This window comes from Ctenocephalides felis, unplaced genomic scaffold (genome assembly GCF_003426905.1).
Source record: "Ctenocephalides felis isolate EL2017-DRISC unplaced genomic scaffold, ASM342690v1 CF-g0.4_SCAFFOLD_03572, whole genome shotgun sequence".
Lineage (NCBI taxonomy): Eukaryota > Metazoa > Arthropoda > Insecta > Siphonaptera > Pulicidae > Ctenocephalides > Ctenocephalides felis.
The window spans coordinates 24,061,773-24,080,189 of NW_020539726.1; the positions used below are offsets into that span (position 1 = coordinate 24,061,773).

An 18,417-nucleotide genomic window follows, 5' to 3' on the forward strand; every position below is an offset into this window, starting at 1 on the left:
ATTTTTATTTGATTTGTGATAAAATAAATGTTCTAAAGAATTTTTGGGATGGGACAATAAGGTTTTGGAAGGTATTTGAAAATCATTTCTTACATACGGGAACGGTAGTCGAAATTAGTCAGGTAGATATTTTCGTAGCCCACGTTTAAAAGCACCTGTATCACCACAGTTTAATAAACGAAGGATGGTTCGCCCATCGCATCGGATCGAGAGGGTACACGAAGTACATGCCGGCATGCCTGCCGCCACGCTCGCATACACACAGCCCAACGGCTTGAACACATCGAAAACCCGCTGGTACTACAGAATGAGACGGGAATAATAATTTTTGACTTGACAGCGCGAAAAAACACTGTATTCCAACCTGCGAACCTAACTTGTTGTTGAAGGGAGATCAACGTATCCCAGCCAGCTTCGTTGCTTCGGAAATTAAACTGCCGCCTTCATTTAAAAATTCCTGTAGAAAAAAAAATCGAGCCGCGCGTCCCGTGCAGCACGAGCATACAATAGTGGATGCGATGCGAATGCTAGCCACGGGACCGCCAACAGACCGACTTTCTGCTTTTGTTTTGTTACGATGACTGCGAGTCCATCCTACTACTCTCTGCGATCGTATTTGATTTTAAACGATTGCATTTGATTTCAAATGATTTTAGGTGGAATTGATTTTTAATATTCAAATCATTATCAACAAATAATCACCCCAAAATAGCAATAATTTAATTCAATCCAGATATACATATTTTGGTTTTTAAAGTATGAGAAAAAGCTAAGAAAAATATATTTAAAATATTGTCAGTGAACCAGACATTTCGAAATATTCATACAAGCTTACTCAAGTTCGCAGAAAGAAGTGAACAATAAATTGTTAAAACACATCAGACTTTATAATGAGAATGAGAAAGATAACCATTAAAAACCATAAGCATAGAAATAGATTGAGAATTTATATCATCCATAAATTTAATTGTGCTTGCACTGAACGTATCCAGAATTTTGGTAGTGAGGGTTGAAATAAACTCTACTAACATTTCAAAAAAATTCAATTAAGGTTGAAAATGTTGTTTTGTTACGATGACTGTGAGTCCATCCTACTCTGTGATCCTATTTGATTTAAAACGATTACATTTGATTGATTTTCAAGAGGAATTGATTTTCAATCTTAAAGAAATTATTAGCAATTAATTAGTCTAAAATAGCAATTATCTAATTTAATTCACATATATTTTGGTTATTAACATGAGAAAAAACTAGTAAAATATGTTTAAAATAACACCAGTGAACCAGACAATTTAGAAAAGCTTACTCAAGTTCGCAGAAAGAAGTGAACAATGAATTGTTAAAACACTTCACAATGCATTAAAAGCAAAAACGATCAACAAAAAGATAACAATTTATAATAATAAAATAGAAATAGAATGTTTTGAGAAATAATAAATCATTTATAAATTTAATTGCACCTTCACTGAACGTATTCATAATTTTAGTCGAACCCTACTAAACATTTCAACAAATTTCACTTAAGATTAAAAATTTTTAGTCATTGTTTATTGAATGGGAGATTACACCTACTTAACAAATATTTTTTTAAAACAAAATTATTGAACCAATAGTAAAAAATTTGAAAGTAGTGAAACCCATAAGATTCTTTTATTTCAGCACATCAGAGGTAAAATGACATCAATATTCAGATCACATTTTAGATTAAATTACCAAATTTATTAACAAAATGTGAAAATGAATTCAAGTAATTAATTAATTATTCAAGTTTTTTTTGTGAATTTTATTATTATTATTCACTACATTAACAAATAAAAAACATTCAAGAAATAAAAATAAATATAAAAAAATCCAAATTAAATCGACATTTTGGAAGTGAATGTTTAAAGATTGTGAATTTTTAAGTTTAAAATTTAAAATATTTCTCTCTTATTGGTTGTCAGGTCAGCAACCTGTTAGTTTGTAATTTTAAAACAACATTCAAATTGTTTGAAAAAGTTCTTATTAGTATTTTTAAATCGCCTTCTTTATTAGAAATAATAGAGCTTTTATAAATATGCTCTGGCTGTGGGCTCTTGAACGAATTGAATTAATCAATACGCTATTTTTCGGGGTATTTGTAATATCATTTTGGATGAAACAAACTTATCATTTTTTATATTTATATATTAAAAATTATAATCAATATTAAAAATACTCGGTAACAGATATACGTGCAGAAATTGTAAAAATTCAATGATCGTTATCGAAAATACATCCCGATGCACCAGGTTTAGAGATAATTTCATTTTATATCGTGCTTTTGATTGTATTCTCTATGCATCTAAATATGTGGCTGAAATAATAATGCGAATAAATATAACTATACATTGTTCTATTAATTACCTATGGTATTTAAGTTTTCGTTTGATATGTAATTTATCACAATTTTTTATTAAAACTATCTCTTTTTAACAAAATAATTTCTTTGTAAAATTCGTGGATTATTAATTTCCGTATTTTTCTACATAACAAAAATTTGGCCTTGTAATAAAATACTTTTTTGTGAAATTCCTTTTCCAAATACTTTTTCATAAGTTTCTCAAATAGTTGTTGAATTCTCATATTGGACAAAAATTATTGAACAAATTTAATATCATATAATAATAAAAATATGGGTACAAATACAAATAACTCATATATTTATAACATAGTATCAAATATATCTACATCAAGCATATTCTAAATGTACGAATTAAGTTCCTTGGTTTCATTCTTTATTCTTACTTCTTATTTTCAAAATTCATCATTTGTAATAATAATATTTTCCATTTGAGCGAGTATATTATATTACTATGTCTTGAAGAACAAAATGCTTTAAAAGCGTCGCATTTTAAGAACCGCTTTATTGAAGATCTGACCGAGCTACAGGTGGATGTTTAAAGAAGGTAGCTTTAAAGCTTGAAACCAGTTTGATTCAGAATAGAGGACCATCAAAATATCATCCATCCATAGCTTTCGTACATTTATATATTAAGGTAGACTTTGATATACTTCAAACATCGTATTTGACCAATAATTAAAAAAGAATTAATTCTATAAATCCGATTCTTCTTAAATATCTTAGTTGTTTAGAAACTAATTTATGTTTGAAATTATTTAAATTAATTAGAAGTTTAGTCGCTTTTATATATAAAAAAGAAAAAGCTCTAGCCAGTAAAGCTTTCAAGAGACACATGTAATTAGTTTAATAAAATTTGAAACAAGTAGGTTACTTCAACGCGGGGAGAATTATATGCTTATATATTATTATATATATATATATATATATATATATATAATTTGAATATTTTAGAATAACTTACCTGTAATTCATCCTGCGATACATCAATTTCTCCTCTATAGACGAACTCAATTATAAATTGTAAATCCGAAAAACAAATATCTGAGGGCATAATTATCGTAGGATGACTGCATGGATTTTCCAACAGCAATTTTTGAAAATAAGCAGAACATGCAGAAAGCACTACCTGTTAAATTAATTAAAAATAATAATATAAATATAAAATTGCATGGTTTATATACATACTCGTATATGCAAAAAAATCATTGCGAATGCAACATCTTTAAAATAACTAAATACATTAGTTTTTTCCCAAGTCTTCATAAAATTTCTTAAATTATTTAACATTCATGGAATTTTGAGTAGATCGATTATTTTATACTAGTTTTGTAAAGATCAAACCAATCTAATTGCAAGATTAACTTATTTTTGTGAAAAATATTTTTATTGAAGGATAAAACTATCCTCCATATCCATATCAATGATCATAATAAGGGTTTGATTTGCTGGATTAAAGTTAAAAGTAAAAAGTTCAAATAAAATACTCGGTAACAGATATACCAGAAATTGTAAAAATTCAATGATCGTTATCGAAAATATAAAATAAAACGCCATAAAAATAAAACGAAAAAAATAGATAAAAACCTTACTCTAAATAGTACTTGAATCTTGTACTTTAGTTGGTTTATTAAATTTCAAAATTTATTTACAATTTTTATGAAGGCTTCAGTATAAGACCTATAGTAGCTAGGAAAATCTGTGGACTATGTAATAAAACAAAATAAATAAAATGAAATAAGTAAATAAATAAAATAAATCCTAAATTTTTTGTTTTAGCTAAAAATGTTGAACCGATAGCTAAAAATGTTGAACCGATATGCTGATTAATTCTTGCTGATTAGTTTTTAAAAAACATCGGCCGAACAGTTTCTTTATAGCTAATTGTTCAATTTTTTGAAATGGTTGATTTGTTGAAATCGTAGCAGAATAGATTATAGAATTAAATGAAATTAGTGGAAGAAATGGAATTAAATTTTCCCGTATTGTGAGTTATAGTAATCGAAAAAAAATCGAAAATGAAAATTTTTATATATGTTTACGTTTCAAAGGTTTTTGAACATTTTGGCTTACCTTAGAAAAAATTGATGTGTTTGTATGTGTGTATGTGTGTGCGTGTGTAAGTATGTATGTGCGGATACAAGTTTTCGTCGACGATTTCGACATATTTTAATAATAAGAAATAATTTTGTTTACATTTCTTTGGGTTCTGTACCAATGTTTATCCGTTAGAGTGCGACGCGGCGCTCACGCGCTTATATAATTCGTTTTAACGCAGCTACCGTATCGCGATTGCTAGCTGAAAAAAAGTTCAAAATTTCAAAAATTCAAATTTTCAAAATATTTCAAATTTTTCAAAAAAGTCAAAAAAATTAGAATTCGCAGTCTCAAAAAAAATTTGAATCTTTTTTAAAAAATTTAATATTTGATGCGGAAAGTTCCAGCCATTTTCCTTAAGGCACGATGCCATGCACTATTAGTATTGTTAATATTTAAAATGGTTTTGATGTTATTCTCATTATTCAGTGTATGATTTTCTACTAAAACAACACGGAAACTGCAAGATTTTGTTTGTATATTTCCTTCTAGATACCTATAGCCGTTGGTGCAAAGCCCAGTCAATGGTTTGAAGCTATATCTTTCGCATTATGGAGAATCTTTTCTAGATGGCGTATAATGTACCGAATTTAACCATAATGCTTCCTATCAATTATATAACATATGTTATTTTTCTACTCAATAAGTGCCTTGAAGGTCATGTTGCAAAATACAGGTGTCTTTAAAATGAAAAAGCAAGTAATTATAACTTGAAATGCTTGAAAAATACTATGCGATGATGCGAATTGAACTGCTGCAGATATTAAAAATTCCGATATGAAATATTAAAATTAATTATCATTGGGATATCATTTTATCACATAATTACGGAATACTTATAATTTTAGATATTATATCGTGTAGCTCTATTAATATTGTTTATAACTGAAGATAAGCGATTTCAGTTGTACAATAAATTCTAAATTTGACCAATATGATTTAAGTATATTTTTACTATAAGTAGTTTTAAAATTAAGTAATTATCATGATCATTTAATATGATTTGGGAAATTAAGAAGCTTCAAAAGATCTATTTGTTGATTTTTGGTTTGTTTTTTTTTTTGGTGATAACAATACCAAAAATAAGAGACAAAAATAAGAAAAAAGCTAAAACGATTCAACAGTTACAAAAAAAATTATGCTTTTTTGAACTTCCCGTTAGGTAAGTTATTGTAATCGTCCAAAACTTGAAATTGAAAATTTTTGCATATCTTCAGGGGTTTCTGAACATTTCTGCATACCTTAGAAAATGTATGTGTGTGTGAATTTGAATGGTTCAAAAAATATTTGATTTCTATTGATAGGGAGATGTGATGATTAGTTTCTGGCAAAGGTAGGTCCAGACGTTCCGAAGATATGGAGCAAGGAGTGCAGATCGAGTTTTTGAGAGATCGGTGTAACCGATTTAAATGACCCAAAAAACATTCAAATCGTGATGATGAGGTAAAGTGGTGATTAGATTTTGGCAAAGGCAGGTCTAGCCGTTTCGGAGATATGTAGCTAAATATGCAAAAAATAGCAGTTTTTGAGAGAACTAAGAATCCGATTTAAATGATTCAAAAAACTTTCTGCTTGTGTTGATAAAACGATTGCTTTTGGGGAAAGAATTTTTTTGCATTTTTTTTCTAATTTCCAAAAATTTCCAATTATTTTTCGAATATTTCATTATGGTTAGGAAATTTGCAGCAATTTGCATTGAGGCACGATGCCATACATCACTACTTTTATTTAGAACTCTTTTTCAATGCTCACTTTTTAATCTTATTTAATTAGCAATATTTTAATAGTATTCGAACAGACGCAGATAATTTAGACATTAATGAAAATTATTTAAAAATTGTATAAGAATCTAACTCTCACTCAATTGCAAAAAATCTGTTTTTCTCTCTGATACAATATTGGCATATTTTTTTAATATAATTTTCTTAATACAAATGTGAAGGGCTCTATTACAATTGGTATTACGGTGTAATATACCATATATGTAATATGTTTCAGTATTGAAAAAATAATTTTTCTGACACTTTCTTATAGAAATTTAATCTATAATTATGAACTCTGTATATTGCACATGGCCAGTATATAAAATATTTATTATATTATTGAAATTACTAACTAAAATTACTGCTTTATTAAATTGTTCTTACTATTCGACAACAAACCTATTATGGAATGAATATTATGGATTTGGCAATTATTAACTGTTCAATTTAATTTAAAAAGTAATGATTAATAATATTCCATTATGTTTCGCAATAGTTTTCTAATAATTTTTGATATCGTATCAAAACGCCCCAGGTGCCCAATCAATCGCAAACCATCGAGATTTCTTCTAAAAATCATTGCAAAATAAACAAAGTAATAACTCAATAAAAAACTACGAAATTCAAAATACTGATAAAGATAAATTTGCGGTTTCGGGGTTAGTACATCAAAAGTTTTCAAAAATTCTCTCCACAAACCTTGTGCGCCTTCAGGGACAAATCATTGCAAGCAAGTGTGACATCCACAAACGCCTCGTTCCTCAGGAGCTGGTGGAAGACCGTTGTCATATTGCTTTGGTAGTTGTTCCATCTTAAGCAATAGTGTTGTTGGTCCAGATGATCTTCAGATTGGACCGGAGACCGACAGCCCTCTGATAAGTTATCAGGTACCACAACCGCAGAAGATGGTTCAGTCTTCATGACGATTTGTGGAGACTGTCGATGTCTGTAAGGGAAGCGAGGATCTCGGTAGCTGAAATTGGATAAAAAATCAATTACCAAAAACAATTAGTAAAATTGAGAAGAAAAGAAAAAATTGGTTGATTCGTGTTCCCGAAATCGTCGACAAAAATTTGTATCCGCACACACGCACACACGAACACACACAAACATCCATTTTTTTAAGGTATGCCAAAATGTCCAGAAACTGAAAAAATATAAAAGTTTTCATTTTCGATTTTTTGGAATTACTATAACTTACCCTACGGGAAGTTAAAAATTATATCAAAGATTTATGGTTGACGACACGTAGATTTTGATACGAAATAAAAAATGATTAGGAAATTAATGCAAAATATAATGGAATATTATTTAGTCATTACTTTTTAAATTAAATTTAATAACAGTTAATAATTGCCAAATCCATGATATTCATTTCAAAATGGGTTTATTGTCGACAATTAAAACAAATTATTGAAGCAGTAATTTTGGTTAGTAATTTCAATAAAATAATAGATATATTAGATACTGGTCATGAGCAATATTCAGAGTTGTATAGATTGAATTTCTAATGCAAAGTATAAAAAAAAATCTTTTTCAATACTGAAACATATTATATGGTATATATACAACATTAAATTCATTATATTTGTGATTACTTATAAGCAACCTTTGATATTTAATCATTTTAAATAAAAAGCTTTGGAAAACACGAAAGCTTTCTTAATGACATATTTAAAAAACTTGTTATAGATTTTCATTATAATAAAAATAGTAAGATTAAAATATAATTATTTTAATAATAGAAATAATATATAGTAATAAATAATTATTGTCTTATATTACATAAGCATTAAAATAAATAATTCTTGATTCTAAAAATTAGGATTTAGACTGAAATATTAAAAACTCGTGTTTCATTGATTTTGGATTGAAACGTTATGTAATCACGCATTTTCAACTTTCAATAAGTAAAATCAAATAATTGTTAAATATTTTATGTTAATTATTGTAATATTAAATATAAAAAATTGGCGTAAAAATTAAAAACAAATAATTATAAATTGAGAGTTCTATGTGATAACTTATATCATTTATATCTATAAGTATATATTAAAAATGATAGGCGCAACTATTATAATTTATAAAAAAAGATATAAAATGTAACATATTTAATCTTTTAATTCTATTAAAATTTCTCTAATACGCTTATATCCATGATATAATATTTAATTTAATGCCGGAGAATGGCTATTGTCACTTGGACACACAACTTAACTCTATAGCTTCAAGTGAAAATGGGTATCAATACTACTTGATATCATGTTGTTCCAGGTAGATATTGAATCTGGAAACTTGTGGTTGCAAAAGTTATTTATTTAAAGTAGTTTATTCATCAAAAATAGTGGAAAACAGAAAATAATGGTAGAAAAGCTTAGGTGACTAACTCAGTCCTAAAGATAAGCAGAACGCAAATAACATTTGGTATAGAAAGCTAAATAATGAGCTAATGTGTGATGTAGATAAGGCTAACAATACGACAAAAAGGAAAAAATGAATGTGTAAAAATCTTGTCAAACCTAACACTTTCTATCTAGGTAGTGTTTCATGACACCGATGATTGCAGATCGAGATTGGATTTGAAACAAAACAAAGGATCTTAAAATATTATAAAGTTTCCATATGTTACTAGCAAACCCGGCGAACTCCGTTTCGCCACTAGATGGTCTCGTGAGAAAGATGACATTTTTTTTGTTTTATATTTGAAAAGGAAATGAGTTTCTGTCAAACATGTATCTACAGGCACCATCTACTTAAAATATTGGTTTGTAGTACATGCTAAGTATCAGAGATGATGCTGTATGTGAAAAAGGATTTATCCGCTTTTCTGTTGAAATTTTTCTTCAATTTTCTTTGCTATAAAACTCACGGAACCCGAGACCTTTCCAACGAATGCAAAATTGTCAAAATCAGTTCGTGCGTTCTGGAGTCATATCGTCAGGAAGGAAAACCCGACTTATTTTTATATAATAAACTTAATAGCCCTCTAAACTTGTTTTAGAATGAAACTCAACGGCCTATTTGTTTTTGATTACTTTATTATTAGGAAAACGCTAATTTTAATAGTTTTATATAGGATATAAAGGTCTAACCACTAATAAACGGAAAATTGGAGAAAAAGAGATGAGTTGTTATTAGAATGATTTCAAATATTAAGCATTAGTTTCCTTTTAAAGAAATTGTTTCTATCCACAGTCCACTTCGAGTCTAATCGAAACTGATTTAAAATCAATAAATCAAAGTAAAATTAAATATAAAATCAGTAGCAAATCTAGTATTGTATTGTGTACTCTTTATCAGAATATACCAAGGTTATCGATTTGATATCAACAATATTGTATTCACGAACGTGAAACACAATGGAAACAATTAATTATAAACAGGCAGGCAGTGTGCAATGCTGATCGTGGCCCAATTCGGAGGAATGATTTCTTTAATATACATACTATTTTCTTTATATTGTTGGATGCGTCTTTTGTTTAAGGATTATTGACTTTTTTCAACAAAAAATAAATTAATCAAGTAAATTATTCATTTCATTAATAGCAAGAACAAAAAGAGATTTATATCTATTATTAGCAAGAGCCGCCAGAAAATGAACGGAAAATGAAATATAATTTGAACATATATTAACTGAATAAAACCTGCAGATAGAATAGCGTTATAAATTTTAACTTCGTAGGGAATGTTATAGTAATCGCAATAAAATTTTAAATGAAAATGTTTATATATCCCATTTTGGCATACCTTAAAAAAAATGGATTTATGTGTGTGTGACGTGCCTGCGCTCGCGTGTGTGTGTGCGGATACAAATTTTGGTCGACGATTTCGGGAACACGGATTAACCGATTTGAATAATTTAAAAAACATTCGATTCGTATTGATAAGGAGACGTGCTGATTAGTTTTGGCATAGGCAGGTCTACCCGTTTCGAAGATACGGGACAAAAAGAACCAAAAACGTTAATTCAGTTTTCGAGAGAACGAAGCGTCCGATTTGAATAATTCAAAAAATATTTTACTTGTATTGACGAAATGAACAACTGGCGAATTTTTGTTAAGACAGGTCCAGCGTCTCCGGATATCCAATTAAAAAAGTAAAAAATAATGCCATTTGGCGGTCAAAATAAATATTAGACAGATGTACATCGTACTATTAGATATTTTATAAAGATTATAATAATCAGTATAAATTTTGTGTACATTTATATGGATTCCGTACCAATATTTACAGGTTAGACAACTACGCGGCGCTTACGCGCTTTGATATTTCGACTTCAAATCAGTTATACTGTCATACATTGCTTAAAAAAATATTCAAAATACAAAAAAAATCAAAATATATAAAAACTATTTTTTCAAAGTCATTTTTTTTTAAAAAGTTCAAAAATCTCATTTTTTTTCAAAGTTTTGTAAAGTTTTTTTTCTAATAATTTAGTTTTAGGTACGGAAGGTTCCAGCAATTTGCCTTAAGTCACGACGCCATGCAAAACTAGTTTTTTACTAATTTAGAACATGGAGTTTCCCATTGATTAGAAGTTAGACCTTATGGATTTTTAGTCAATCGGAAGTTCTGCGTAGGACAGCTTGAAATCAAGCGGTAGTAAACTTTGTTTACTTGAAAATAGGGAAAGAAATATGTTTTCTAGTGAAAATATTCCTTACCCGATATTGCTGAATCCAAAATAAGCCATCAGTATAAGAGTAATTCTAATAATAAATCTATCAAAAAAGTAAGGTGTAAGGTGAATTATTGGGTTGTCATCTATAAAGCCATGTCATAAGGAAAACAGCATAAAAAGCTTATAGAACAAAAGCAAGCAAAAAGAACTATTAGTTCTGTTAATAATATATAAAAATAATATGCAAAAAAATTAATACCGGCGATGCTTTACCATAAAACATTAGAAACATAAACTTCTTCTTCGGCAAGTTTATGACATTTTTTGCTCTATTTATAGATTTATCATAATTTAAGATAGAGACTGTGTTTCATATTTCATGTATATGTTCATTCCGTATCATTTGTTTATTTAATAAAGTTTTGTTAGTTGCACTAACCGTTAACGCTACAAACATTTTTTATAATAGTATGTATATATAATGTTTAAAAGGAAGAATCGTGTATTAACTAATTGATGCCTAAATGAAAATGGAAAAAAAATGCATTAAATTAATTCTGTTATTGCAAATGTTAATGTTAATTTATGTGAACATTCCAAAATTAAGTTTAATAAATTCAAATACAAAATGGGGTCGAATTATCAAAACAAAATACAAGGTATAATGATTATTTTTGTTAAGTATTATTTTGAAAATTTGCATTTAGCAATGATAAAATTGTTTTATCTTTTTCTATTCGGAAAATGTAATTGATGTATTAAAATAATAGCTAATTAAATAAAGAAAAAATAAAAATTAATAACTTAGAGTAAATACATGAAACACTTATGTGTGGGCGAAAGTGACTTGAAACCTTTAGAGAAGATATATGAGTAATAAACATAATTATGATGTCATTAAGCTTATTACTACTTCACACTGTATAAAATTGCATACACATAATCGATTAAATTGACCTCAATATATTTCGATTTACATTCCAACTATATTTGTTGTAAATACATTAGCTAATCTAAATCCTAATCAGTTCACAGTTTTTCAAACCAGTTATTAGTTTATTGACCATAACTTATTAAACCAATTAGTGTTTAAACAATTTGAACATTTACTAAGTTAACAAGATTAATATACTTAAGATGTTATCACGTTAAAACATGTTATTAAAATGCGATTAATTTTAAATATCTATTTACTAATTTTCGAAACTTGTTAATAAATAAGTCGATTTTTTTTCAATCCAGAATATTTGTATTGATAGTACTTAAGAATAATCATATACTATTGTCTTGTGGTAAATTAACTAATTACCAGAAGATTATTCATGAAATATTAAAAAATCAGATAAAATTATCATTTGATACTAATTTTGATTGCATCGTTTAAAAGAGTACGTAAAACTTTTATACTTCTTACTAGTTGCTATTAAATTATGTCAATATTTCTACTAATGAAAAATGTTTCAACATTAAAGCGGCCTAGAATTAATCAACACAATTTCCAACTGAACAATTTCAATTTTTTTTTGTAAATTTTGATAATCGGTTCATGATTTTTTGTGAAAACGTTGACTAAATATATTGCACTTATTCCTAATAATCACTGATAGATAATATCCTAATCTAGCAAATAGATTAATGGAACAATTTCTATAATTTTTACTTAATCATCGAAATATGATAGTTAATTTAATGTAATTTTTTGTGTACTATTTTTATATTATTTTATTATTTATTATTATTATCTATTATCATTATTATTTATTACTATTTTTAAGTTGTTATCTTTATTTATTCTTTTTTAGTTTTTTATTATATACATCTTAGCATAGCAGCAGCAGCTCTTAGAATGTAATTACTGTTCTGATTGCTGTATAATAATAAATAAATAAAAAAAAACTTATTCCTAATAATAAAGAAGCTAAACTATTCATTGCGAATCTAAGTTTCTGAAATCTGTGCACTCGTTGATGATACATCAAATTTTGGCTCAAGTGCATACATACATACTTTTCTCAATTTTGGTGTCAAATGATTCGGAATGATTTGAAACGTCTATATAACATAAAACTAGGAAATCGAATTTTCCGGCAGAAAAATTCTTCTTCCATAAGTTAATAAGTAAACTATGAAAGTATGTATAGTTATTTCGCATACATTGACATTCAATTTTAATGGCATTGATATAAAATACATGTAACGGCAGTTACGAAGCGATTTTCTACTAGTTTTGAACGTGGTACGTATCTGGAAAAAATCACTCTGGAAATAGTGTATTACCAGATGTAATGCCAGAAAATTATAGTAATATTGCCAGACATAGTTTTAATCGATCAAATTGATGAATAAAATATTATTATTTTAAATTAAATTGATGAATCAAAAATATTTTATATGTACTTCCTGAATAATAGGTAAAAATGATGGTATTATAACATTAGTGACGAGATCATATAGTGAAAAGTGCTGGAGCATTTCTAGCAACAAAGAAATATAGCCAAATATGAGATAGACTTCTTATCTAATCACAATAGCAAAATTTTTCGCAAACAGAAACTCTTAGAAGCAAATGATAAGGAATTACAATCATTCGATGCGCATCATAAGCATCCACACGATTTTCTTAACTTTGAAAGCTATTTCTGCAGTAAAAAACATATGTTATATTATATTCGCCAGATGAATTAACATTTCACATCGAGCACATTTTTTATGCAGATATAGAAATTAGGAAAATTATCAACACTTTTATAAGTAGGCTTAAGAAACAACAACCTGTAGATCTCATATAAGGAAGTAGAAGTATCTCACTGGAGATCTTCTACCAAGCCAGAATTGATCCCTGATATAAAAATTAAAATAAAGGAAAATAATCTCATATAAGGAAGTAGTTGTATCTCACTGGAGATCTTCTACAAGCCAGAATTGATCCCTGATATAAAAAATAAAATAGGGATGAAAATTATATCCTAATGGCTTATAGAATGTAATTGTCTGAATTCAATATATTTACAAAAAAATATCATTATAAAACTTGATGACCGCCAATATTAATTACAGTTCAAACACCTTTATTTGCTTCTACTAATTATTAATTTCCCGTACGGTAAGTTAAAGTAATCGCAAAAAAATCGAAAATGAAAATTTTTGCATATCTTTACGTTTTAAAGGTTTCTGAATATTTTGGCATACCTTAGAAAAAATGGATGTACATGTGTGTGTGTGTCCACGATTTCGAGCGAACGAATCAACCGATTTGAATGATTCAAAAAACATTCGATTCCTACTGATGAGAAGACGTGCTGATTAGTTTTTAGTGAAGTTAGGCCAAACTGTTTCGAAGATACGGGGTAAAAATGCCAAAAATCAATTTTTGATAGAACGGAGTTCCTGATTTAAATTATTCAAAAAACATTTTACGAGAAAAAAGTAAAAAAAATGACATATGCACATCAAATTATCAGTTATTTGATAAAATTTTTAAAAATGTGTACTAATTTTTTTGGGTTCCGTAACAATAATGTTAATTTTTAAAGTTTACTTATACGGTTCAAGCAAATTTCAAAATTTCCAGCAATTTTTTTTTAATTTTCAAAAATATACAAAGTTTTATACATCAAATACCAATTTTAAATTTACAATTCAGTTTAAATGGGCGTCCATTAATCAAGTGAGCGAGTTTTTAAGGATTTTTGGACTCCCTCTCCCCCTTGATGATCCATGGTGATATTCAAAATTACCCCCCCCCTTCCCCGCCAAACATCACGTGTAATTTTAGTTACGTGAAAAAATTGTACTATTTGTAAATTTGTTTTGAAAACGTCTGAACTTTTTAAAAAAAAATAATCAAAAAAAATAAATACACGTGATATTTTACTATACCCCTCCCTCCCCAAGTGATATTTCGTGATTTTTTGTCAACCCCCCCCCCCGCCTAAAAACCTCACATGATTAATGGACATCCCCTATATGTATTTCAAATGCGTTATTCTAATCGTAAGAAATTTATCCTCAGAAGGATTTATTCAGCAGTTCTTGCTATTGTAAACTTTCTCAAGCGTTTTGAGCGATAAGATCGTCACTGTATCCTTTATGAACGGTAAAATATATAGTGATTATTGAAAATGTTTAGAACAATCGTTGGTAATCAATGAACAATATTTATTGATTACTGATTGTTTTTCCTCGAATATTTAATTCTGGTACGAGAAGTTCCTTCAATTTTCAAAATATTTAGTAATTTTGAAGTTAATATAAAAATAAGTGTAGAAGTAAACTCATTCTCTATTGATGAATTGAGTTAAATTATGCGTCACACGAACAAAAACGAAATTAATGTCAATAATCTGAAAATTGACTGCCTAATCAATATTCCTCCATATTATCGTATCGTATTGCAGAAGCATGATGCAGCGATAAAATCGTTATTGCATGTTTACCGACCGACAAGTCTCATTTGCAATCGAAAAACATTTACTAGGAACGTGTTTGAGCACATTACATGACATTTATAAGAATTAAATTCTTAACTTTAATGAATTGTTGATAACGAGAAAATTTTTGTGAAGAAATAAAAACCGTATGGTTATCTCTGCTTGGTCCCATCATTCATTGTTATCTATTGCGGTTACTGCTTGGTTATAAGATTATAACATGTTATGACAGATGGTTAAGTTAAACAAAAATTTATTAAAGTTTAAATATAAAGTAAAATACGTGTATAAACTGAAATATATTTGAGAGAAAATAGTCGAATGAACTAGTGAGGCGCATGGCATTTACCCTTAAGGCAAATTGCTGGAACTTCCCGTACCAAATATTATTTTTTTAAAAACGATTAACATTTTTGAAAAAAATTTACTTCGAAAAAATTAGATTTTTGAGAAACTAGGAATTTGCCAAAAATTACTTTTTTTGAAAAAAAAAATTTTTTTTGAAAAAAAAATGTTTTCTTTATTTTGACATATTTTGGAAATTCTGAACTTTTTTCAAAGCAATCGTACTGCTTTAACTATATAGAGACAAAATGTCAAAGCGCGTAAGCGCCGCGTCGCCGTCTAACGAATATTATTGGTACGGAACCCATAGGAATGCAATCAAAATTTATACTTGTTGTTAGAATCTCTATAAAATGTCTGATAATTTGATGTGCATATGTCTAATGATCATTTTTGACCGCCAAATGGCATTTTTTTTACTTTTTTCATTAGATCTCCGAAACCGCCAGACCTGCCTTTATGAAAATTTGATCAGTTCTTCATCTTGTCAATACAAGTAAACTGTTTTTTGAATTATTGAAATTGGACGCTCCGTTTTCTTAAAAACTGAGTTACCGTTTTTGGCACTTTTTGCCCCGTATCTTCGGAACGGCTAGACCTGCCTTCGCCAAAAACTAATCAACACGTCTTCTTATCAATATGAATCGAATATTTTTTGAATTATTTAAATCGGTTGATCGGTGTTCCCGAAATCGTCGACGAAAATTTGTATCCGCACATACATACACCCACGCACACACACACACACACACACACACACATACATCCATTTTTTCTAAAGTATGACAAAATGTTCAGAAACCTTTGAAACGTAAATATATATAAAAATTTTCATTTTCGAAGTTTTTGCGATTACTATAACTTTCGGGGAAGTTAAAAATATTATTGAATTCACGTTTAATATTAGAAAAACTACTTTGTATTTTTCTATTCAAGGATGTAAACATTGCTGTATAATTGGACAAGATTGTTTTGGTTGTAAGATCATTAAATAGGTGTCATCTTTCAGCAAGCAAAAAGCATTGAAGACAAAATAAATATTAATATAAGTAATATCAAATTTTTCAAAATAATAATTCCGTTAATAATTTAATATAAAAATTCTTATAAAAATAATTTTGTCATTTGCTCACCTTAAATGCATTTTTGCTATCGACTATATATAAACACTAATTAAAAACAAAGTATAAAAACAACGATGCTCTTTGTTTTGGTATTTCACACAGACTAGCTTATACACACAAAAAATTTAGTTTTGATCATAAAACGGCAAGTTTCCATCTGCATATTTTCATCATAGAAGACTAAGAATTCGTAACTGTGGCATGCATTTTGCACTGCTGTGTTTTGATAGTAAAACAATGAAAATGTTATTGTAGTATATTATAGTGTTTATAATTTTTAAGATCTTTATTTTCAAAGATTGAAAACGTGTATACGAATACCGCAAAAAACTGGGACTAGGTGTATTTAAATACAATTGTGCTGGACATTCAAGAGGTATTACAATTACAACTCCAAAATTGTATGGCGACCGCCTGTTGCCATAGTTTACATTTGCGAACCATTTGCAAAAATGTCCCAGAACACGCCGAGCAAAAAATCTCACGGTTTCGCTTACGAATATTTTTGGATTAATACTGAACTACACGTCGGTAGCAGTATATTAATAATATTGATAAATTCTTTCTTCCCGAAACATTTTGCTAATGATATTGGACACGATCAATGTGTTTGATAAATGGTGCCGATACCACATTCCGATTCAGCGCGTTTTTAACACTTTGTTGACCAGCAATGTTAATGAAAATCTCAATGTCACCGGGTATTGAAAATAAAATTTAATAAATCTTATTTTATATTCAATTCTTAATATTTTTTGGTATGATAAGCAGTATAACAATCATCTACATGTGATGGTATCAAACATATATAGTTTCGGTCAGCAAAGTTGGGCTATAACGCGAGTCAACTTGTGATCGGTCAACAAAGTGTTAATAGACAACATAGAAAAATAAATAAAGTATAAAAATGTGTGATTAAATAATGTTGTTATAATTAATTGTGTGCAAATAATTTACAATGGCAAATGTTTATTAATATTATAAAACAATTAATAATCAATTGCGTAGGTTTGCAATTGCATAGGCTATGTGTGAACAACAATCGGTCGATTCGAAATAGCGAAAACAACAAACGCAATTCGAATTCGCACAAGCATCGTAATTAATGGACGATCTTACATCATTTTCCGTCTCATATTTGCTATGAAGAGATACTTGTTCTGGCAGCAGCTATGCGCACTTCGTTTGGCCCAGTGACACACTCGTCCTCGAGTCTACGTACGAACGCCTCTTCTAGCCGCTCCAAAGGCAGACCACATAGCGGAAAAATCGGAAAAACGAATTCGGAAAACTCGCGAAAACACACATCAAGGAATCGTGCTAACAGCTACATAAGCATAAGCAATTACTATCGACGTAACTGATGACTAAGTTATTTATGCCTTCTCACGCGCCCGTTCCGACTATAGTTTTATTTCGAAACGCACGCCAGTTTAGCGTCTATGATGTTTCGTTCTATTCTATCCGATGTTTTCTATGGCACTGCCTTCACTTTACATACATGCGACCGCTCTTCTCGGTGTATATTTTGTACTCACACAAACGCTACCGATAACAGAGACGTTAATAATATAATCGTTGATAAAAATACTGACTGAACGAACTAAACGTACGTACGTTATGTACCGGCTACGTGATACACATAGGACACCAGAAT

General features: G+C 28.7%; 1 protein-coding gene across 1 annotated transcript in view; it reads right to left on the reverse strand.

Annotated features, from left to right (window-relative positions):
- Positions 1 to 18,207, reverse strand: part of LOC113387643 (protein bric-a-brac 1) — a 40,935-nt gene extending 22,728 nt beyond the window's left edge. Inside the window, exons 1-3 of the mRNA XM_026624999.1 lie at positions 17,880 to 18,207; positions 6,940 to 7,213; positions 3,345 to 3,509 (exon numbers count right to left, since the gene is read on the reverse strand). Coding sequence (XP_026480784.1) covers positions 3,345 to 3,509; positions 6,940 to 7,213; positions 17,880 to 17,896 — 456 coding nt within the window. The 5' untranslated portion in view covers positions 17,897 to 18,207. The remainder of the gene's footprint in view (positions 1 to 3,344; positions 3,510 to 6,939; positions 7,214 to 17,879) is intronic.
- Positions 18,208 to 18,417: the final 210 nt, after the last annotated feature.